This window comes from Puma concolor, chromosome E3 (assembly GCF_028749965.1).
Source record: "Puma concolor isolate L17-30 chromosome E3, mPumCon1.1.hap2, whole genome shotgun sequence".
NCBI classification, from domain to species: Eukaryota; Metazoa; Chordata; class Mammalia; order Carnivora; family Felidae; genus Puma; species Puma concolor.
The window spans coordinates 10159751-10176397 of record NC_141682.1 but is presented as its reverse complement, the minus strand read 5'-3'; the positions used below and the strand labels follow the sequence as shown (position 1 = coordinate 10176397).

Here is a 16647-nt window from a genome sequence, read left to right as displayed (position 1 = left end):
CTAACTGGTAAAAACCCAAAGCTATGACAACCTTCATCTATTGATTACTATGGAAAAATGGTGACTCATACGATGCTGGTGGGAATGCTAAACGGTACATACTCTAAGAAGGGGAAGTTAACAATATCTAGCAAAACTACACATGCATTTAACCTTTGGCCTGGAAATCTACATTCTGGGGAAGCTATCCTAGAAGTGTAAAGGCCAAAGTGTGAAATGACACATGAACTAGAGCATTACCTGCAGCACCATCTGTCCCAGCATTAGATGGAAACAACCCAATGTTTGTCACCAAAGGGAAAGAGTAACTATGCAGGTGTAGAGGGAAAGACGAAGCAAGGCTCAAACTTGCACCTATCACTGCCTCAAAGGTTAGAAGGTGGGGTTTACAGATAGACATGGATTTGCATATGGTTTTGAGGGGAAACAAAAAAAACAGTGGAAGGACGATCAGAAAGTAATAAAACAGGAAGGGAACAACATGGAGTAGAAAGAGGTGGCAACTGGACTTCTGAGTGTATTTTGCTTTATCATACGTTCTTCGGACGATTTAAGTATTTTATTTTACATAATTAAAAGCAAACTATATTCAAAAATAAAAGAAATCCCTAAAACATTAAAATACACTGAATAAACCTTACCGTATATCAAGTTGGTGCTGTAAATGAGAACACTGAATTCACATTACTTTATAACACGTATTTTGATTGTATATTCCCCAGTACCCATACAAGAATATACAGTAACAACAAAATGAGTCACAAGTAATTCTTAAGCTGGTTTGTCTTATTGTTTGTAATGGCACTGATATCATTATTTTGAAATCGTGTGTACTAGGGACCAATCAAATAAGTAATCATGAAGCAACATTTTTTGTATAAGAATACATAAAAATATAAAATCAAAGAAATTATGTAAAAAGTTCTGTAATCCTAAATCTGAATTTGAAGTATCAGTACAAACTAACGATTGAGCGTCCTCTTTCTAAAGGGTATGCATACCTTAATGGTCCTAGAGACTGTACCTACAAATATCATTTCCAACTCAAAGAAACCAAGGCTGTCTGAACAAAGAGACTTCAGTTTGAGTTGGAAATGTACACAAAGGATTTTTTTTTTTTTTTTAAGTTAAAAAGCACTGAAGTTATTTATCAAAAACTACTGGGGTAAGAGCACCTGTGTGGAGTCTGCTTGGGAGTTTCTCTCTCTGCCCCTCCCCCTCTCACGCTGTCTCACTCTCAAAATAAATAAACTTAAAAAAAATACTGTTTTTCACAAACTTGAAGGTTTGTGGCAACTCTTGCTTTTAGCAAGTCTATTGCTGCCATTTCCCCAACAGCATGTGCTCACTTCATGTCTCTGTCTCACATTGTGTAAGTCTTACAATATTTCCAACTCTTTATTATTATTCTATGTGTTATAATGACCTGTGATCAGTGATCCTCAATATTCTTACTGTAACTGTAACTGTCTTAGAACATCACAACCCATACCCGTGTAAGGTGGCAAACTGAACTGGTAAATGCATGTGTCCTGTTCCACCAACTGGCACTTCCCCCACCCTCTCTCCCCCTTTCCTCGGGCCTCCCTATTTGCCGAGATACAGCAGTATGGAAATCACACCAAGAACAAGCCTACAATGGCCTCTAAGTGTCCAAGTGAAAGGAAGAGTCGCATGTCTGACTTTCAAGCAAAAGCTACAAATGACCAAACTGAGTGAGAAAGACAGGTCAAGAGCCGAGACACTGAAAGCTAGGCTTCTCATACCCAATAACCAAGGTGTGAACGCAAAGGAAAAGGTATTGAAGAAATCAGAAGTGCTACCCTAAGGAACACACAAATGATAAAGTGAGGAGGCCTTCTTGCTGAGATGGAGGAAGTCTCAGTGGGCTGGACAGAAGACCAAAGCAGCCACAACATTCCCTTAAGCCAAAACCTCATCCAGAGCAAGACCCAGCTCCTCAATTCAACGAAGGCTTAGAGGTGAGGAAGCTGAAGCAAAGTCTGAAGCCAGCAAAGGCCAACTCAATGAGGTTTAAGGGAAGAAGCTGTCTGCACAACAAGGCAAAGCAGCAAGTGCTGATGGAGAAGCTGCAGCAAAGTTACCCAGAAGATCCAGCTAAGGTCATTAATGAAGGCGGCTCCACCAATCAACAGATTTTCAGTACAGAGAGCCTTACGTTGGAAGAGGCCATCCAGGACTTCTGTAACTATAGAGTTGGTGCCTGGCTTCAAAGCTTCAAAGGACAGGCCGAGTCTCTTGTCACGGGCGAATGCAGCTGGTGACTTCAAGTTGAAGCCAGTGCTCACTGACCGTTCTGAAAATCCTAGGGCCCTTAAGAATTATCCTAAATCTGCGCATTGTGATGATTACGTGAGGAAAGTTACGTAAAGTGCTCAGCACAGGGCCTATCACAGAGTAAGTGCTCCAGGTAAAGGTTATTATTTAATATTCTTTGTATTCCCACGGCTGCTCTGGCTTAGGCCTTCATCTTCCATTTGTATTACCCTAAGAACCTTCTGGATTATCTTATCTCAAAAACGGTCTCCTCTCAAAAATCTTTCACACATGCCTTATTTTTTTTCTAGCTACTATATATAGGGTGTCCACTACTGACAGGCACTGTGATGGGCATTCTCCAAGCATTGCCCTCAATCTTTGTAATAATCTTTTGGAGATGAAAAGGTTTAAGTGACTTACCCGCCCAAGGCCCTATTGGTAGTAAGAGTCAAGAGTCAAGATTTGAACGCAAGTCTGTCTGGTAGCAAAGCTTGCTCTATTCCCTAGGCCACACTACTTCCTCTTACTAAGAAAGAATCACAAATTTTTCTAAAAAAGAAAATTTTTTAATGACAATATTTTAAAAACTTTCACTAAATTCTCAATGACAATAGGGTGAATCTCTTTTCTAAGACCCAGTGCAATCGGGACTGAATCTACCTTTTCACTTAAATTAGTCTCATTTATGGAATTCTTCATCCTTTTGTCTATTTATCTGCGATACTGGCTGTTTTGTGCCACATGCCCTGGTTTGCTTTCTGGGCTTTCTAGTCCATCCCTGGGTCTACCGTTACCATTCAAGGGTTTGTATCTTCTGTTTAGCTTAGAGGTAACCCCAATATCTGACCAACAGAAGGTGCCTAGTAAACACTGGGTAATCAACTAATCAATGCTTGGAACGCATTTCTCCCATAGCGCAGGATGAACGTACCTGAGAGAAACCTCGAGAAGAACTGTAAGAACTGGTAATGGCATTGCGGCTGGAGCTAGGGATGCCACCTGTGTACGTGCTTGTCAAGGAGCTCATGGAAGAGGTGCGGGATCTCTTATTCAAGTGGTCATCTGAGCTCTGGGAATTGAGACCTCTTTTCAGAGAGCCAGGCCTAATACAAGAGAAAAGGACAGTGAGGTGCGCAAGGCCACGTTCTTTGAAGGCTTTCATCCGTGGCCATAAAATGTTTCTTAAATAAACTTAATAAAAAAGGATAAAGCTCTTAATATTACTGTTACCACTTCAGCTAAATATCTCTGACAAAGGCAGGAAGGGAAAGCCAAATATTTAAAAAGTGAAATGTAGGATTCCACTTAAATAATATTTTAGAAAAAAAAAATATTTTAGAAAATGCACCCTAATCTACAGTGACAAAAAGCAGATCAGTGGATGCCTGGGGATAGAGGCAGGACTGGAGGGAGGTGCTACTAAGGGGCACGGGGAAACTTGTGAAGGTGACGGTTATGTTTATTACCTCGATTGTGGCAATGGTTTAGCAGGTGTATACATGTCAGAACTTATCAAACTGTACACTTTAGACAGGCACAGTTTATTATAAATGTCAATTATACTTCAACAAAGCTATTAAAAAAAAAAATCAGAGTTAAGAGGAACCAACCAATTTTTCTAAGCTTCCAACCGAAACAAAAGTTCTCTAAACATCTTTCTTGTAGAATAGTCATCCAACCTTTGTTACAATGTAGACAACTCACAATCTCCTAGAGTGATGACTGTTAGCCACTCTTACACGGGATGGAGGAAATGTATTTCCCCTAAGGTCCACCTATTTCACCACGGGAATCCCATCTGGAGCCAAACCAAGCGACTGTTTTCCTTCTTTTTTTCCATGCGACTGTCCCTGAAGTTCTTGAAGACCATAAGCCTCCCCTCCCTCATTTCCTTATTGTCCTTGAGATTTTTCTCCTTTGGGTTAGTACTTTGTACCTTTAAAACCCATTCATGCACCACCACCACCCCTTAACATCTTATAATTGCTTCACGTGGAATGAATGTCAGGTTGTGTTTATCTTCTCTTACTGTGTAGGGCATCGAAGCAAGCACAGCACTGCATGGATGATCTGAACAGAATTAAGGGAAGCAGGACTGCCTCTCACCTGCTCCATGCTAGTCTTTGTTCTTTTATCAGTACAGACTAGGAGCACATCCGCTCTTCTGACAGCCTTATCATACTACTAACTCAATAAGCATGTAAGTCACCCCAAGTACCTCACCAATTTCTAAGCCACTTTCCCTTCTATCCAATTCTTCCTTAAATATACTTCAACTCACACGTACAAACTTAACATTTATCTTAAATTCCACACTGTTGCATTTTATCCATTGCACAAACCTGTTTACATATGTGGTTAAATACATTTACAAACTCTTAGCCTTACCATATTTTATCCATAGTAATGAAAAAATATTAGAAGAAATTAGATGATACTGTGGCACATTACTCAAAATGTTCCTCTCCAATTTCAAAGATTTGAACCTGAATTAATAAAGCATCACAAAAAAGCACAGAGTAAAATCTACAGGAAAACAGCTCTGAGGGTTCCCTTTCCCCAACAGTCTATCTCATTCAGATAAGAGTCTCACTTACTTAGGCACAAAAGCAGCAGGAACTCCATTAGCCACCAGGGGCTCAAATGCTGAATGTCCACTCCCACTGCTATCATGGCGCCTGTGACAAATCAAAAAACCCTCAATTAAATGAAATGACTGGTTTTTTTTTTTTTTCTTAGAGTATCTTCTCATATTCCTGGAACCTTATACTATTTCCATGGCATATAAGTTCCACGCTAGATAAGGAAAAGTTGCTTCAAATCCTAAAGATTCTGAAAGGTAAATTTATTCTAAGATTGTCCTCATAGCAAGGGAAGTATAAACATGCTTCAAGACCTTTTGACCTTATTAACGTGTATCAATTAATTGCTAACTTCTCTCCAAAGTTTTACAATCACAAATTTGATACTCTACCATCCACAGATTAAAAACAAAAAACCAATGAACACTTTAGGGACCAACCCACACATCGCATAGTGTTCTAAAGGTTAATATGGCAAATCCGTTAGGGAAAAATGTCATATAACACACATAAGAAGGACCTATGCATGGTGCCCATAATCACCGCTTACTCCAAGTGTGAGAAAGATAACAGGGTCTTCAGTTATATAGGCTCATGGGGTGAAGAAAAATTATAACTGGAGAACAAGGGAGACCTACTGGGAATATAAAAAAAAGAGTCCTTCTCCTGCCTCCAACCCCCACTCGCCACCCCTGCTTAGCTAACATTAGTTCAAAGTGCTCACTTGTAAATCGTCTCTCCATCATTAGATCTTCCCACATCACATAAAACACTTCCACTTATTAATATTTCCCTACCTAATTTTCCACTGGCAGTATCAAAGATGGCCATCTTTGAACTTGTAGAAGATGAAAAATCTAGTCTAGGTAATAGAAACAATATATTTAACAAGTATGGGGTCCACCGTCTCCTCAGAGTGCTTCCTTGTCTAATACAAAGAACCCCCCCCCCTTCTAATTAGTCTGTTAGATCCACCCTGTTCTTTTTTTTTTTTAACCTCTAGACACAATCTAGAATTCCTCATCTTCTTATCCAAGTCCCATGGGAACTCCATCTTGCTCGCTGCCCTATCCACAGTACCTGGAGTAGGCCCTGGCAAAAAGAAGGTGCTCAATCTGTTGAATTAAAAGACTGGAATCCTGAACTGATTCTTGGAAAGCCATAAGCAGTTCTGCATCCTAACTAGTGGCTTCAGCCTCTACTCTTTCCACACTCAGGAGATTGACTGTTTATTCCATTTTCATTAAGATATCAGAAATCAAACAATGAAATTGGTTTTACTCTCATTACTGATAAATCTACCATATTCCAGTCTTCACCTTTCTTTCCTAAATGTTTCTTCAGCACAAGTAAGACATTTGAAATGGGGGTTACCCAAATAACTGAACAACACAAGCTGGTGAGGGAAAGATTGTTAGCATTCTCTCTAAAAAATAAGATTCAGCACATTTGTATCAAAAGTATGAGGCTAACATGGCTAACAGCTGTCAGCTTATCTCTGGCACTTATGGAAAAGGTAAATTATAAAGTTTAACTTGTATCTTAGAAAACTAAGAACATTAAAGCCCTTGTTACCAAGCTCTTCCACGGAAGCCAAAGAAGCCTACTATAAATACAAAGCTCACAAACTGGAGTTGGCCTTTGTATCTTTTTGGCAATGATCTGTATTTCAACAAATCACAGGAGTCCATTTGGGAGGCCTGTTTAATACTCTGCTGGGCTGGTTACCTTCTTTTATTTTCCTGGCTATCAAAAAATATTTGGTCTTCTTCCTCCACCGTCCTTTTCTTTCTCTCCTTGAGGGCACTCAGTACAGTTTCCTTTGCACATGGGTCTGGGGCATTATTTGATGGTGAGGACAGTGTGGAGTTGATTATCTGCTCTGGTCTGTAAGGAAAGATAATATTCTAGCATCAACACATTTTAATAACCATGTCAGGGACAGTAGAGTGGCTCAGTTGGTTAAGCTTCTGTCTTGGCTCAGGGCATGATCTCACGGTTTGTGGGCTTGAGCCCTACACATCGAGCTCTTTGCTGTCAGCACATAGCCTGCTTCAGATCCTCTGTCCCTGTCTCTCTCTGCCTGCCCCCCCCCCACATTCACTCTCTTTAAAAAATAAATGAACGTTAAAAAAATAAATAATCATGCCATACAGCACAGACTTCAGCCGCTGGAAATCAGAAGCTAACCGATAAGCAAACGTATACACTGACAGAAACTGCCCCTAGCAATTAAAGCTACAGCCTAAGGCCAAAACAAACATAAAAAACTGTTCAAGGACCAGATTTCGGGATTTCTCATTCAAATAAGCAGTTTCTTCTCTTTTATGCTTTACATTTGTTTTATCAGAGGAGTAGCTATAGAAGAATAAGTGGAAATAAATCGGAGTTCATTCTGCCAGCAGTAATACTCACATTGGCGAACGAGCCAATTTACTATCCGGAGGAGCAATCCTCACTGTCACTGGGCTGCACACCATTTTGGAATTACGAGCAGATAGCACAGTCTTCTTGTGATAACCATTCCAGCACACTGTAGGAAGTACCCCCAGAAGGGAATATTGGGCCTGCTGGATTGGGTATCGTCTTCGAGGTGTTATGACAAACCGGTTTGATAAAGTCCCACAATCCCTATGGAGAATGGGAGACACACTACAGAATCAAAGAAGCTTAAAAGAATGGCAGAAAACGTAGACTCCTAAAGCATCACGTGGGTTTGGTTATTTTCCAGAGAGCTCAGACCGCTTTTTGAGCCACACAAAACAGCATTTTTATGGCAACGTTCCCCCATTCCATCTAAGGGTGGCAAGTGGCAGCTGTTGAACAGCTGTCCCTACAATGGACTTCAACAATTTTGAGAGGGAAATTGAAAACCCTGCCCACACAAGGAAAACTACAATGGGAGGAAAGTGCATGTTAGGGCATGCCAGGCGGCACTTTTCAAGAATTCTCAAAGCATTTCAGTTTTTTATGCTGAGTCATAAGTAATATACACCCAAAGTCAAACATTTTTACCACCTAAAGTTGATCTTTCAACTACATGTGTTTATCCATAATCTAATATTTTCACCAAAGTTTTGGATTTCCTTGTGTCACTCAGCTATTGGGACTAAACGGAAATGCCTCTTTGATATTTATCATCAAATTTTATCAAAGAGGGGTCTCCTGGGAACACCGCTTTGATGTACTTCTCTTACTGGTCGAAAGGAAAAAATGTAACAAAATATACGATCTAAACTATTCTTGAAAGAACAAGATATTTTCACCAGAAGTGGGATATTTTAGTAGCTTATTAAGTATCCTGCTAAATCCATGCCGTATTAAAATTAAGTTTTAAGAACTGTAAGGAAGGAAACAGCTCTGCCATCACATCTCATCCCAAAGGTTCAAGGAGGGCTGGAGGCGGCTGACACACACCAAGGTGTTTAAAGAGGACAAAGCGACACAGAATCCACTTTGACTTAACGAAAAAGAAAATCGGATTTAAAAGTTAAGCCCTCAATTCAAAGCTGGTCGACAAAGAGGAGGGTCTGGGGAAGGTGAGCGTATCTTACCGGTGGGAAGGCCTCCTCGAGGGTCGGAGAAGAGGAGTGGGGAGAGAAGGGTGAATGTGGTGAGCGCGATGCGCCGAGTGCGCTGGCGACGCGGCGCGCGCGGACGCGCAGCGGCGGCCAGGCCTCTCCAGCAGGTCCCTGGCCTCCGGGGCGGGGACAGGCTGCGGGGGGCCGGGCTTGCCCAGGTAACTGCCCATGAGGAGCAGTTCGGCCGGGTCGGGTCCTTCGAGCGGGCTCCGCGGCTCTAGGAGACTTCCGTTCACCGCCGACTTGGCCGGAGGCGAAGCGTGCAGTGCTCGCTGACGCCGCGCGCTCCGAACGAGCGAGGAGAGGGCGCGCGAACCTCGGGGCTCGCGGCTCAGTCCCCACCAGGCCGCGGTGGCCCCCACGGCCAGCCAGGCCAGCGCCGCCGCCGCCGGCACCAGGTACAGCACGAGGCCGAACAGCGACAAGCCAAGGAGCGCCGCCCCGGCCGAGCCACCGCAGCCCCCGCTCCGGCCCCGGCCGTCCCTGGCGCTTGCTATCGGCCGCCGCCGCTCGCCTCCGCCAGCCGCCGCAGCCGCCGGAGACATCGCGGCTCCGCGCCGCGGAGAAGACTTAAATATCCCAGCGTGCACCGCGCCGCGCGCCGCGTCATCGCGCGCCGGCTGCGTCACTGCGCGCGCGACCCGGACGCGCGACCGCCGCGGGCAACGCCGCTGCTGCCCGGCAACGCGCTAGACCCGACCCAGCTCGGCAAAGGCTGTCTGGCAGAAACGCGGTGCTCGTCTTCTTGCGGGTTCCGCGCGTCCACCGCACCGCACCGCACCCCACCCATACCGAGGTGAGCCTGTGGAAGAGTCGCGTTAAGAATAAAAGCTCCGGAAAGCGACGTGATGTTTGATCCATGTTATTTTCTAGGGGACTAACGTCCCCGGAACAGTGTTACCAGAGGTACTGAGTTTTTTCAGTTGCCCTGTTTACTGCCAAAGGGGGTTTATTTCTACAGCAACACTGAAATGCAAGACCAACCCAAACCAACCACCCTTGTTAAATGTGCATCTAACTCTAATAAATTCCCGCTCAAGCACTCTAACAAAGAGTCTAACAGATTGCGGATCAAACCTTAAGCTGCGACCTGAGTCGGAGTTGCTGCGGTACAAATTGTTTCAGTGGTACAGTTATCTACCAAATTTCACATCGGGTCCAGAATCGGGGAGATTTTGAGGATTTGTGATCAATTTACCTATGTTAAATGTGGTGGTCTTAGAAAGTGGGCTCGTGGTTGTCCAGGGCTGGGGAGTGTGTTGGGGGTCGGAAAACGGAGACTGCTAGAAAGTAGAGTTTTCTTTTTGAAGGGCAACAAAACTTTTAAAATTAGATTATGGTGATTGTTGCACAATCCTGTGAATTGTATGGCATGTGAATTGTATCTTAATAAAACCGCTGAAAACAAAACAAAGAAACCTTTAGTGGTCTGCCAATTCAGATTTTGAACTAGCTGAGCTTCCTGGACCATTCATTCACTCCACTGCTAATCTGCACTGAAGAGATGAAAGGGGAAAAGCCAGGGTCTCTGATCTCTACAAGCCTTCTCTTTAGTAGAGAAGAAATAGGTGTAAGTAGAAAGCTACAATTCAGTGTGGCCAGTGTGATAACAGACGCACAAAAGAGAGAGGGAATGATAAAGAAGTAGATAGGCTGGGAGGTGTTACTAGAGGGGAGAGAACTGGCTAAAGCAAGTTCAAGGCAAATACGGGAGCACTGTGCAGAGGCACCGAGATGGAAAGGAGTATGATACAAGAGTCTCCGAACAGTTCAATGTGGCTGGAGACTGGGAAGTTTGAGGGAATGAAGAGGTTGGAAAGATAGGCAGGACTCGGTAAAGATGCCTCTGGAGCAATTTGAAGAGATGAGAAAGGCACGCAGTTCTCCCCAACCCACTGCAAGGGCAATTTGGCTTCTGTTTGATTTCACATAAGGCTTCATTTGACAAGCAAAGGGATGGGCTGTTATTTAGGAACAAATGTCAACAGCAGCAGCGGAATGGCGGGACAAAAGCCAAGCTTCAGTGAGTTAATGAAATGGAAGACGAGGAAATGGAGGCAGTGACTGCAGACTTCCCATTCAAGAATTGGGATACTAAGGAAAAAGAAAGTATCTAGCTCAGCAAGGGTCCTTTAAATTATCATATATTACTGGAATTCAGAGGAAGAGCCAGACATAAAAGCCATCAGTGTATACATGTTGGGAGACTAAGATTACTTTGGAATTAATGTAGATCGAGAGAGGTCTGAGACCTGAGCCCCAGGGCACCCCAGTGTTTACAAGTCGAAGAAATGGACACACAAAACCTGCAAATCATTTAGTAAAATACAGATAAGTATGACTACATTAAAATGTTAACACTCCTGTATGGGAAAAGACAACACAGGTGCTAAAAGAGAAGCTAATTAAGACTGAGAAAAAAAACCACTCTCATATAAGCAAATAAACCTCATATAAAAAAACACATAAATGAAATTTATAAGGAATCAGTAACAAAAAGACTCAAATGTAAAAAAGTACAAGTGATATAAAAATTAATTCATTGAATAGGAAACCCAAATAGGTAGTAATAAGTAAATATATATGTACACGTATACATATGCGTATATGTATGTATACATACATGTTTAACCTCACTAGTAATCTAGGAAGGCTTTACGGTAGTAAAAATTTTGCATTCCTTTGCTCAAGGAGAAAAATTTAATGGTTCAACAAGATCAAATTGTGGCAAGAATATGGAACAAATGGAACTTACATACTGTTTGTGGATTTGTAAAACTATGATTTGGAGAGCAATTTGGCAATATCTAGTAAGAGTGAAGAAACAGGTACCTCCTAACTGTGCAGTTCCACTTCTGGGTACAAAGACAGCCATTGCAGCATCATTTGCATTACTGGCAATCTGAACAACCCTAAATGTCTAATGCCTACCAACCCAAGAACAGATGGACAGTGTATAATTCATATCATAAAATACTATAAAGGCCGCTGAAAAATTAACCACCTTTCTAGCCATAATTAAGTGATTCCAGGCCAGTCCTTCCACCATAAACAACTATAAAAATGGACAAAATTTATGAGGCAACTACTGTCAGACAGAGAACAACAGAAGCTCAAGACTGATCCCTGAGAGGACGCTCCTGAGTGAGCCTTGAAAATCACCTAGTTCCTCTACTTGGGGACAATTTCCCAAGTTCAGTGCAGACAGCTAGAGTAGGGCTGAGGAGGCAAAAATCAGACTTCAGGATTGCTCAAATTGCTGGAAACCACTGGGCAGAGCAAGAGAAAGGAGGATGTCATGCAGACAGGGAGTTCCAGAAGTCTATGTGTGAGTTCCCCAAAAATCTGTGGCTGGAGGCTGGAGTGATGGTTAATTTTATGTCTCAACTTGACTGGGGCTCAGTGTGCCCAGATATTTGGTTAAAGATTATTTTGGGGATGCCTGTGAGAGTATTTCTGGATGAGATTAACATTTGAATTGGTATACTAAGTAAAGAAGATTCCCCTTCCACAGGGGAATTGGTTGGTAAGCCTCAACCAATCTGTTGAAGGCCTGAATAGAACAAAAGGCCTGGGTAAGAATTCTTTCTGCCTGGCTTTGAGCTGGAACATCTGTCTTCTCTCCCCTACTTTCAGACTTGAACTTGGAACTCACTATCAGTTCTTCTGCTTCTTAGGCCTTTGGCCTTGGACTGAAACTATGCCCTTGGCTCTCCTGGGTCCCCCCAGCTTGTTGACTATAGATCTTGGGACTTTTCAGCCAATTCCTAATAATACTGTGTGTGTATCCATCCTATTGGCTCTGTTTCTCTGGAGAACCCTGAATAATATAGTTGGGCTGTATATGCACAGAGAGACCACCTGAGGATTACCAGAAAGCAAAGCACTAAATGGGTTAAGATTATAACAGAAATACTAGAGTTAGAGCAATCCTGGGGTAAGAGCATTGCCAGGGGAGTTCTGGCCCTACCAAAATGGAGAGATCTCATAAATGCATTTTTAACATCCTTGGAATCCAGCTGAAACAACAGAAAGGCTACAACTTGAGGTAAGGACCACAGTCTAGAGTAAGACCTACTCTAGGTCTGCCTTAATAAATTCTAAAATCAAACCATGACAAGATCCACAAGCAATGAGTTTGGAGGTTGAGTCTCACCAAGTCAGTGGGGCCGTATCTGTAAAAACAAAACAAAAAACCAAGTGTAAACAAATATAAGGTCATTAGCCAGTAATTACACTACCTGCCAAAACAAGAATCCCTATATCTCATGGAGAGATAAGAGACTCCAGAGTATTGTTGACAGCATACAATATTCAATGAAAAGCCATTGAGACACACAAAGAAACAAAACAATGAGATCCATAGTCAAGAAAGAAAAAAAGCAGTATATAGAAATGAACCCAAGATGGTCTAAATGTTAGATTTAGCCAACCAAGATCTTAAAGTAACTATTATAAATACATCCAAAGAATTAAAGGAAAGTATGGTCTTAATGAGTAAACAGATAAGGAATCTGCAGAGAAATGGAAATTATAAGGAAGAAACTAACAAATACTAAAACTAAGCAATAATTGAAATTTTTTACCAGATAAGCTTAACATCAGATTGGAGACAGCAAAATGAAGTCAGTGGACTTAAAGACAGATCAGTAGAACTGATCTCATAATGGAGAGACCTTCCAGGACCTATGAAACAATATCAAATAGTCTACATATGTTGTGTAACTGGACTGTAACAAGGAAAAGTGAGACTGGGGCAGGAGGAAATATTTAAAAGATAATGTCTGAATTTCCCAAATGTGATGAAAATTGTAACATAAAGATTCATGAAGTTGAACAAACTACAAAGCAACTAAGAGAATAACACAGCTTCCCATCAGAAACAAGGTAGGCTAGAAGATGACTAAGTTTCTTTTAAATGCTAGGGGTGTATTAGGAAGGTGCTGCCTCAGTGATGGGAAATAATCAGCCTTATACTGAGTACTGCTCTGGACCTACCTTATAAATCATTAAAGCAAAACCTAAAAGGATCAAACTGTTTTCAAGGATCTTAACTGCATCCCAAAATGAAGTTTAAGAAATGTACAGGGATAAAAAAATGACCAGTACTCAACATGATAAAATTCACAGTGTCTAACATCCAAACAAAGATTATCAGGAATATAAACAAGCAGGAAAACACGACTCACCAAAAGAAGAGTCATCAATCAGAACTAACCCAGAACTGACACACATGTTAAAATTATCAGAGGACAATGAAAGTTGTTTTAACTGTATTCCATATGTTCAAAAAGATAACTACAGATATGGAAAAATATAAGAAATAATGGCCTCAAACTTCCCAGACATAATGAAAAATATACACCCACATATCTGAAGCTCAACCTCAAGTACAAGAAACAAAGAGAACTATAACAAGTCACATGGTAATGTCACATCATAACCAAATTGTTCAAAACCAGTGACACAGGTAAGACCCTAAAGACAGCTAGAGATAGAACACATGTTACTTACAGAGGAACAAAGATAAAGATAATAACCAAATTTCTTGTTGGAAACAATGCAAGAGAGAAGACAGGAGAGTAACAACATCAAAGTACTAAGAGAAAAAACTAAATCTAGAGTGATATATATACCTGGTGAAAATATCTTTTTTTAAAAGAGGTCTTCAGACATACAAAACTAACAATATAATTTAGTGTCAGTGTCAAACTAACAGTATAAGAAATGTTATAAACAGTAAAACAATATAAACAAGTGAAAACAGTATAAGAGATGGTGCTTCAGGGAGAAGGAAAATAATTCCAGATGGAAACCTGGATCTACACAAAGGAATGAAGAGCACTGGAAATGGTAACTACATAGGTAGATATTTATGACTCCCTCCCTCCCCCATTATTTAAATCTCTTTAAGACATAATTGAGTGACATAAGCAAAATGGCAGAGTAGACAGCTTCAAGCTCCCAGCCTCCAACAGAAACATCAAAAGCAAACAAATGAAAACAAAACAGAACACAAAACTAGCAGTAACTGTTAGAACCAACTTTATCAGCACTCTGGAAAACAATCAAAGGTTTACATCAATGAAACAAATGCTGAATCAAAAAAACTGCAATTTTAAAGTGGTGGAAATCTTTGTAATGTTTTTACTTGCCCTTCTCCCACCTACTCCCCATCTTGGCAGTAATCTTCAAGACAGAAACCTGCATTCCTAGTGTGGGGACCTGGTTCCTGGTTCCACAAAGCACAGCAGACCTTATTTGCAAATTACTATGTATATCAGCTCTATATGGGGGCTACCTGAGGGAATGATGCAGGAACTCATCTCTATTTTGCCAAACTTGGAACTCATTCAGGCTGGAAAAACAGCGGGCACTGCTTGAAAACATTGCAAAGGAAACAAGCAACCACAGATGCATGGGGCAAAAGGTTACAGTTGAGACACACAATGAACCACTGTTATGGACTGAATTTTGTTCCCCCCAAATTTATATGCTGTACCCCAATCCTCAAGTGACTCTATTTGGAGACAGGTTCCTTAAAGAGGTAATTAAATTTCATTGAGGTCATATGGGTGGAGCCCTAATCCAGCATGACCAGTGTCCTTATAAGAAGAGGTAGAGACCCCAGGGATGTCTGTGTACAAAGACCATGTAAGAACAGAGCCAGAAGACAAACAACTGCAACCAAGAGGATTCAGGAGAAGCCAGCCCTACCAACACATTGATCTTGGACTTTCAGCATCCAAGAACTGTGTAAAAATTAATTTCTATTGTTTAAGCCATCCAGTCTGTGGTATTTTGTTATGGTAATCCCCTAACAGACTAATACAGACTGACTAAAGTTTGGGAGGGAAATTGTGGGAGTTTCTATGGGAAATCAGGGCATTCATAATCACCCATGTATAACAGAGGATTTAGAAGGCCACATGCATGCCCAAGGCAAGATGCATGCTCAGAATGTATCTGACAAGACCGAAGTTTTCACTTTGGCCTGATCCTAGATCAGTGTAGGCCTGGACAAGTGTTGAAGAAAAGCTGTAGCATGGAGGCAATCCACAAAGACTAGAAGTGGGTTTTTTTTCCCGTCCATATTTAGCTCCTGGTACTCAAGGAAATCTCTGTCAAAACATTAGCTGGATACAAGTCAACATGACAGACTTCAGCAATCACACATGACAATGATACAGTTTGCAAAAATAGTTTGGAAAAGACACTAAATAAGAGGACTATTACAACCTTCAGTGATTTAATTTTTACAAACCCCAGCAAACAGCAAAGCAGGGGGAGATCAGATTTCCAGAGTTACTATATCATTTTATACAAATGTCCAGGTTTCGATGACAATCACAAGTCATGCAAAGGAACAGGACAGTGGGGTCCACTCAAGGTAACAAAAATAAACTGGCACAAATTGGCCCTGAGAATTTCCAGACCTTGGACTTAACAAAGACTTTAAAAGAACAGTGTTAAATCTGCTCAAGAACTACAGGAAACTATGGGCAAAGAGCTAAAGGAAATCAGGGAAATGCTGTTTAAGCAAAATGAGAATACTAATAAAGAGATAACTTACAAAACGGAACCAAAAAAATTCTGGAGCTAAAAGTACATTAACTGAAATAAAACATTCATTAGATGGTTTCAAGAGCAGATGTGAGCAGGCAGAAGAATCACCAAACTTGACTGAAATTATCCAGTTCGAGAAGCAGAAAGAAAAAAGATTGAGAAAAAAATAAACAGAGACTAAGAGACCTGTGGGACAAAAACAAGAAGACGAACACATGCATTATGGGAGTCTCAAAGAAGAGAGAGAGAAAGGCAGAAAGAATATTTGAAGAAGTAATAGTGAAAACCTTCCAAATTTGGTGAAAGATACTACTCAGCAGATCCAAGAAGTCAACAAACTCCAAATAAAGTGAGCTCAAAAAGATGCACGCCAATATACATTATAATCAAACTGTATAAAGACAAAGAGTCTTCAAGTGGTCGTGATCGGGTTGGCAGACAAGAAAGAGGGCTTCCCCCTTCTATGGAAAGGGGGTACCCTCCTCCACGTGATTCCTACAGCAGTTCAAGCCATGGAGCACCAAGAAGTGGTGGCCGTGGAGGAAGCCGATCTGATAGAGGGGGAGGCAGAAGCAGGTATTAAAAGCAAACAAAACTTTGGACCAAAATCCCCGTTCAAAGAAACAAACAAAACAGTG

The 16647-nt window shown here is 41.4% G+C and overlaps 1 protein-coding gene across 3 annotated transcripts in view; it reads right to left on the bottom strand.

Moving 5' to 3' along the window:
• Positions 1-16647, bottom strand: part of POM121C (POM121 transmembrane nucleoporin C) — a 53188-nt gene that overhangs the window by 17522 nt on the left and 19019 nt on the right. For 2 of the 3 annotated variants that reach the window (XM_086691297.1, XM_086691296.1), the window contains exons 3-6: positions 7278-7493; positions 6591-6749; positions 4878-4958; positions 3212-3383 (exon numbers count right to left, since the gene is read on the bottom strand). In XM_086691297.1, the coding sequence (XP_086547423.1) occupies positions 3212-3383; positions 4878-4958; positions 6591-6749; positions 7278-7342 (477 nt within the window). In that variant the 5' untranslated portion in view covers positions 7343-7493. Of the gene's footprint in view, positions 1-3211; positions 3384-4877; positions 4959-6590; positions 6750-7277; positions 7494-8416; positions 9004-16647 lie in introns of those variants that run through there. The other variant, XM_086691295.1, reaches the window with a different exon arrangement.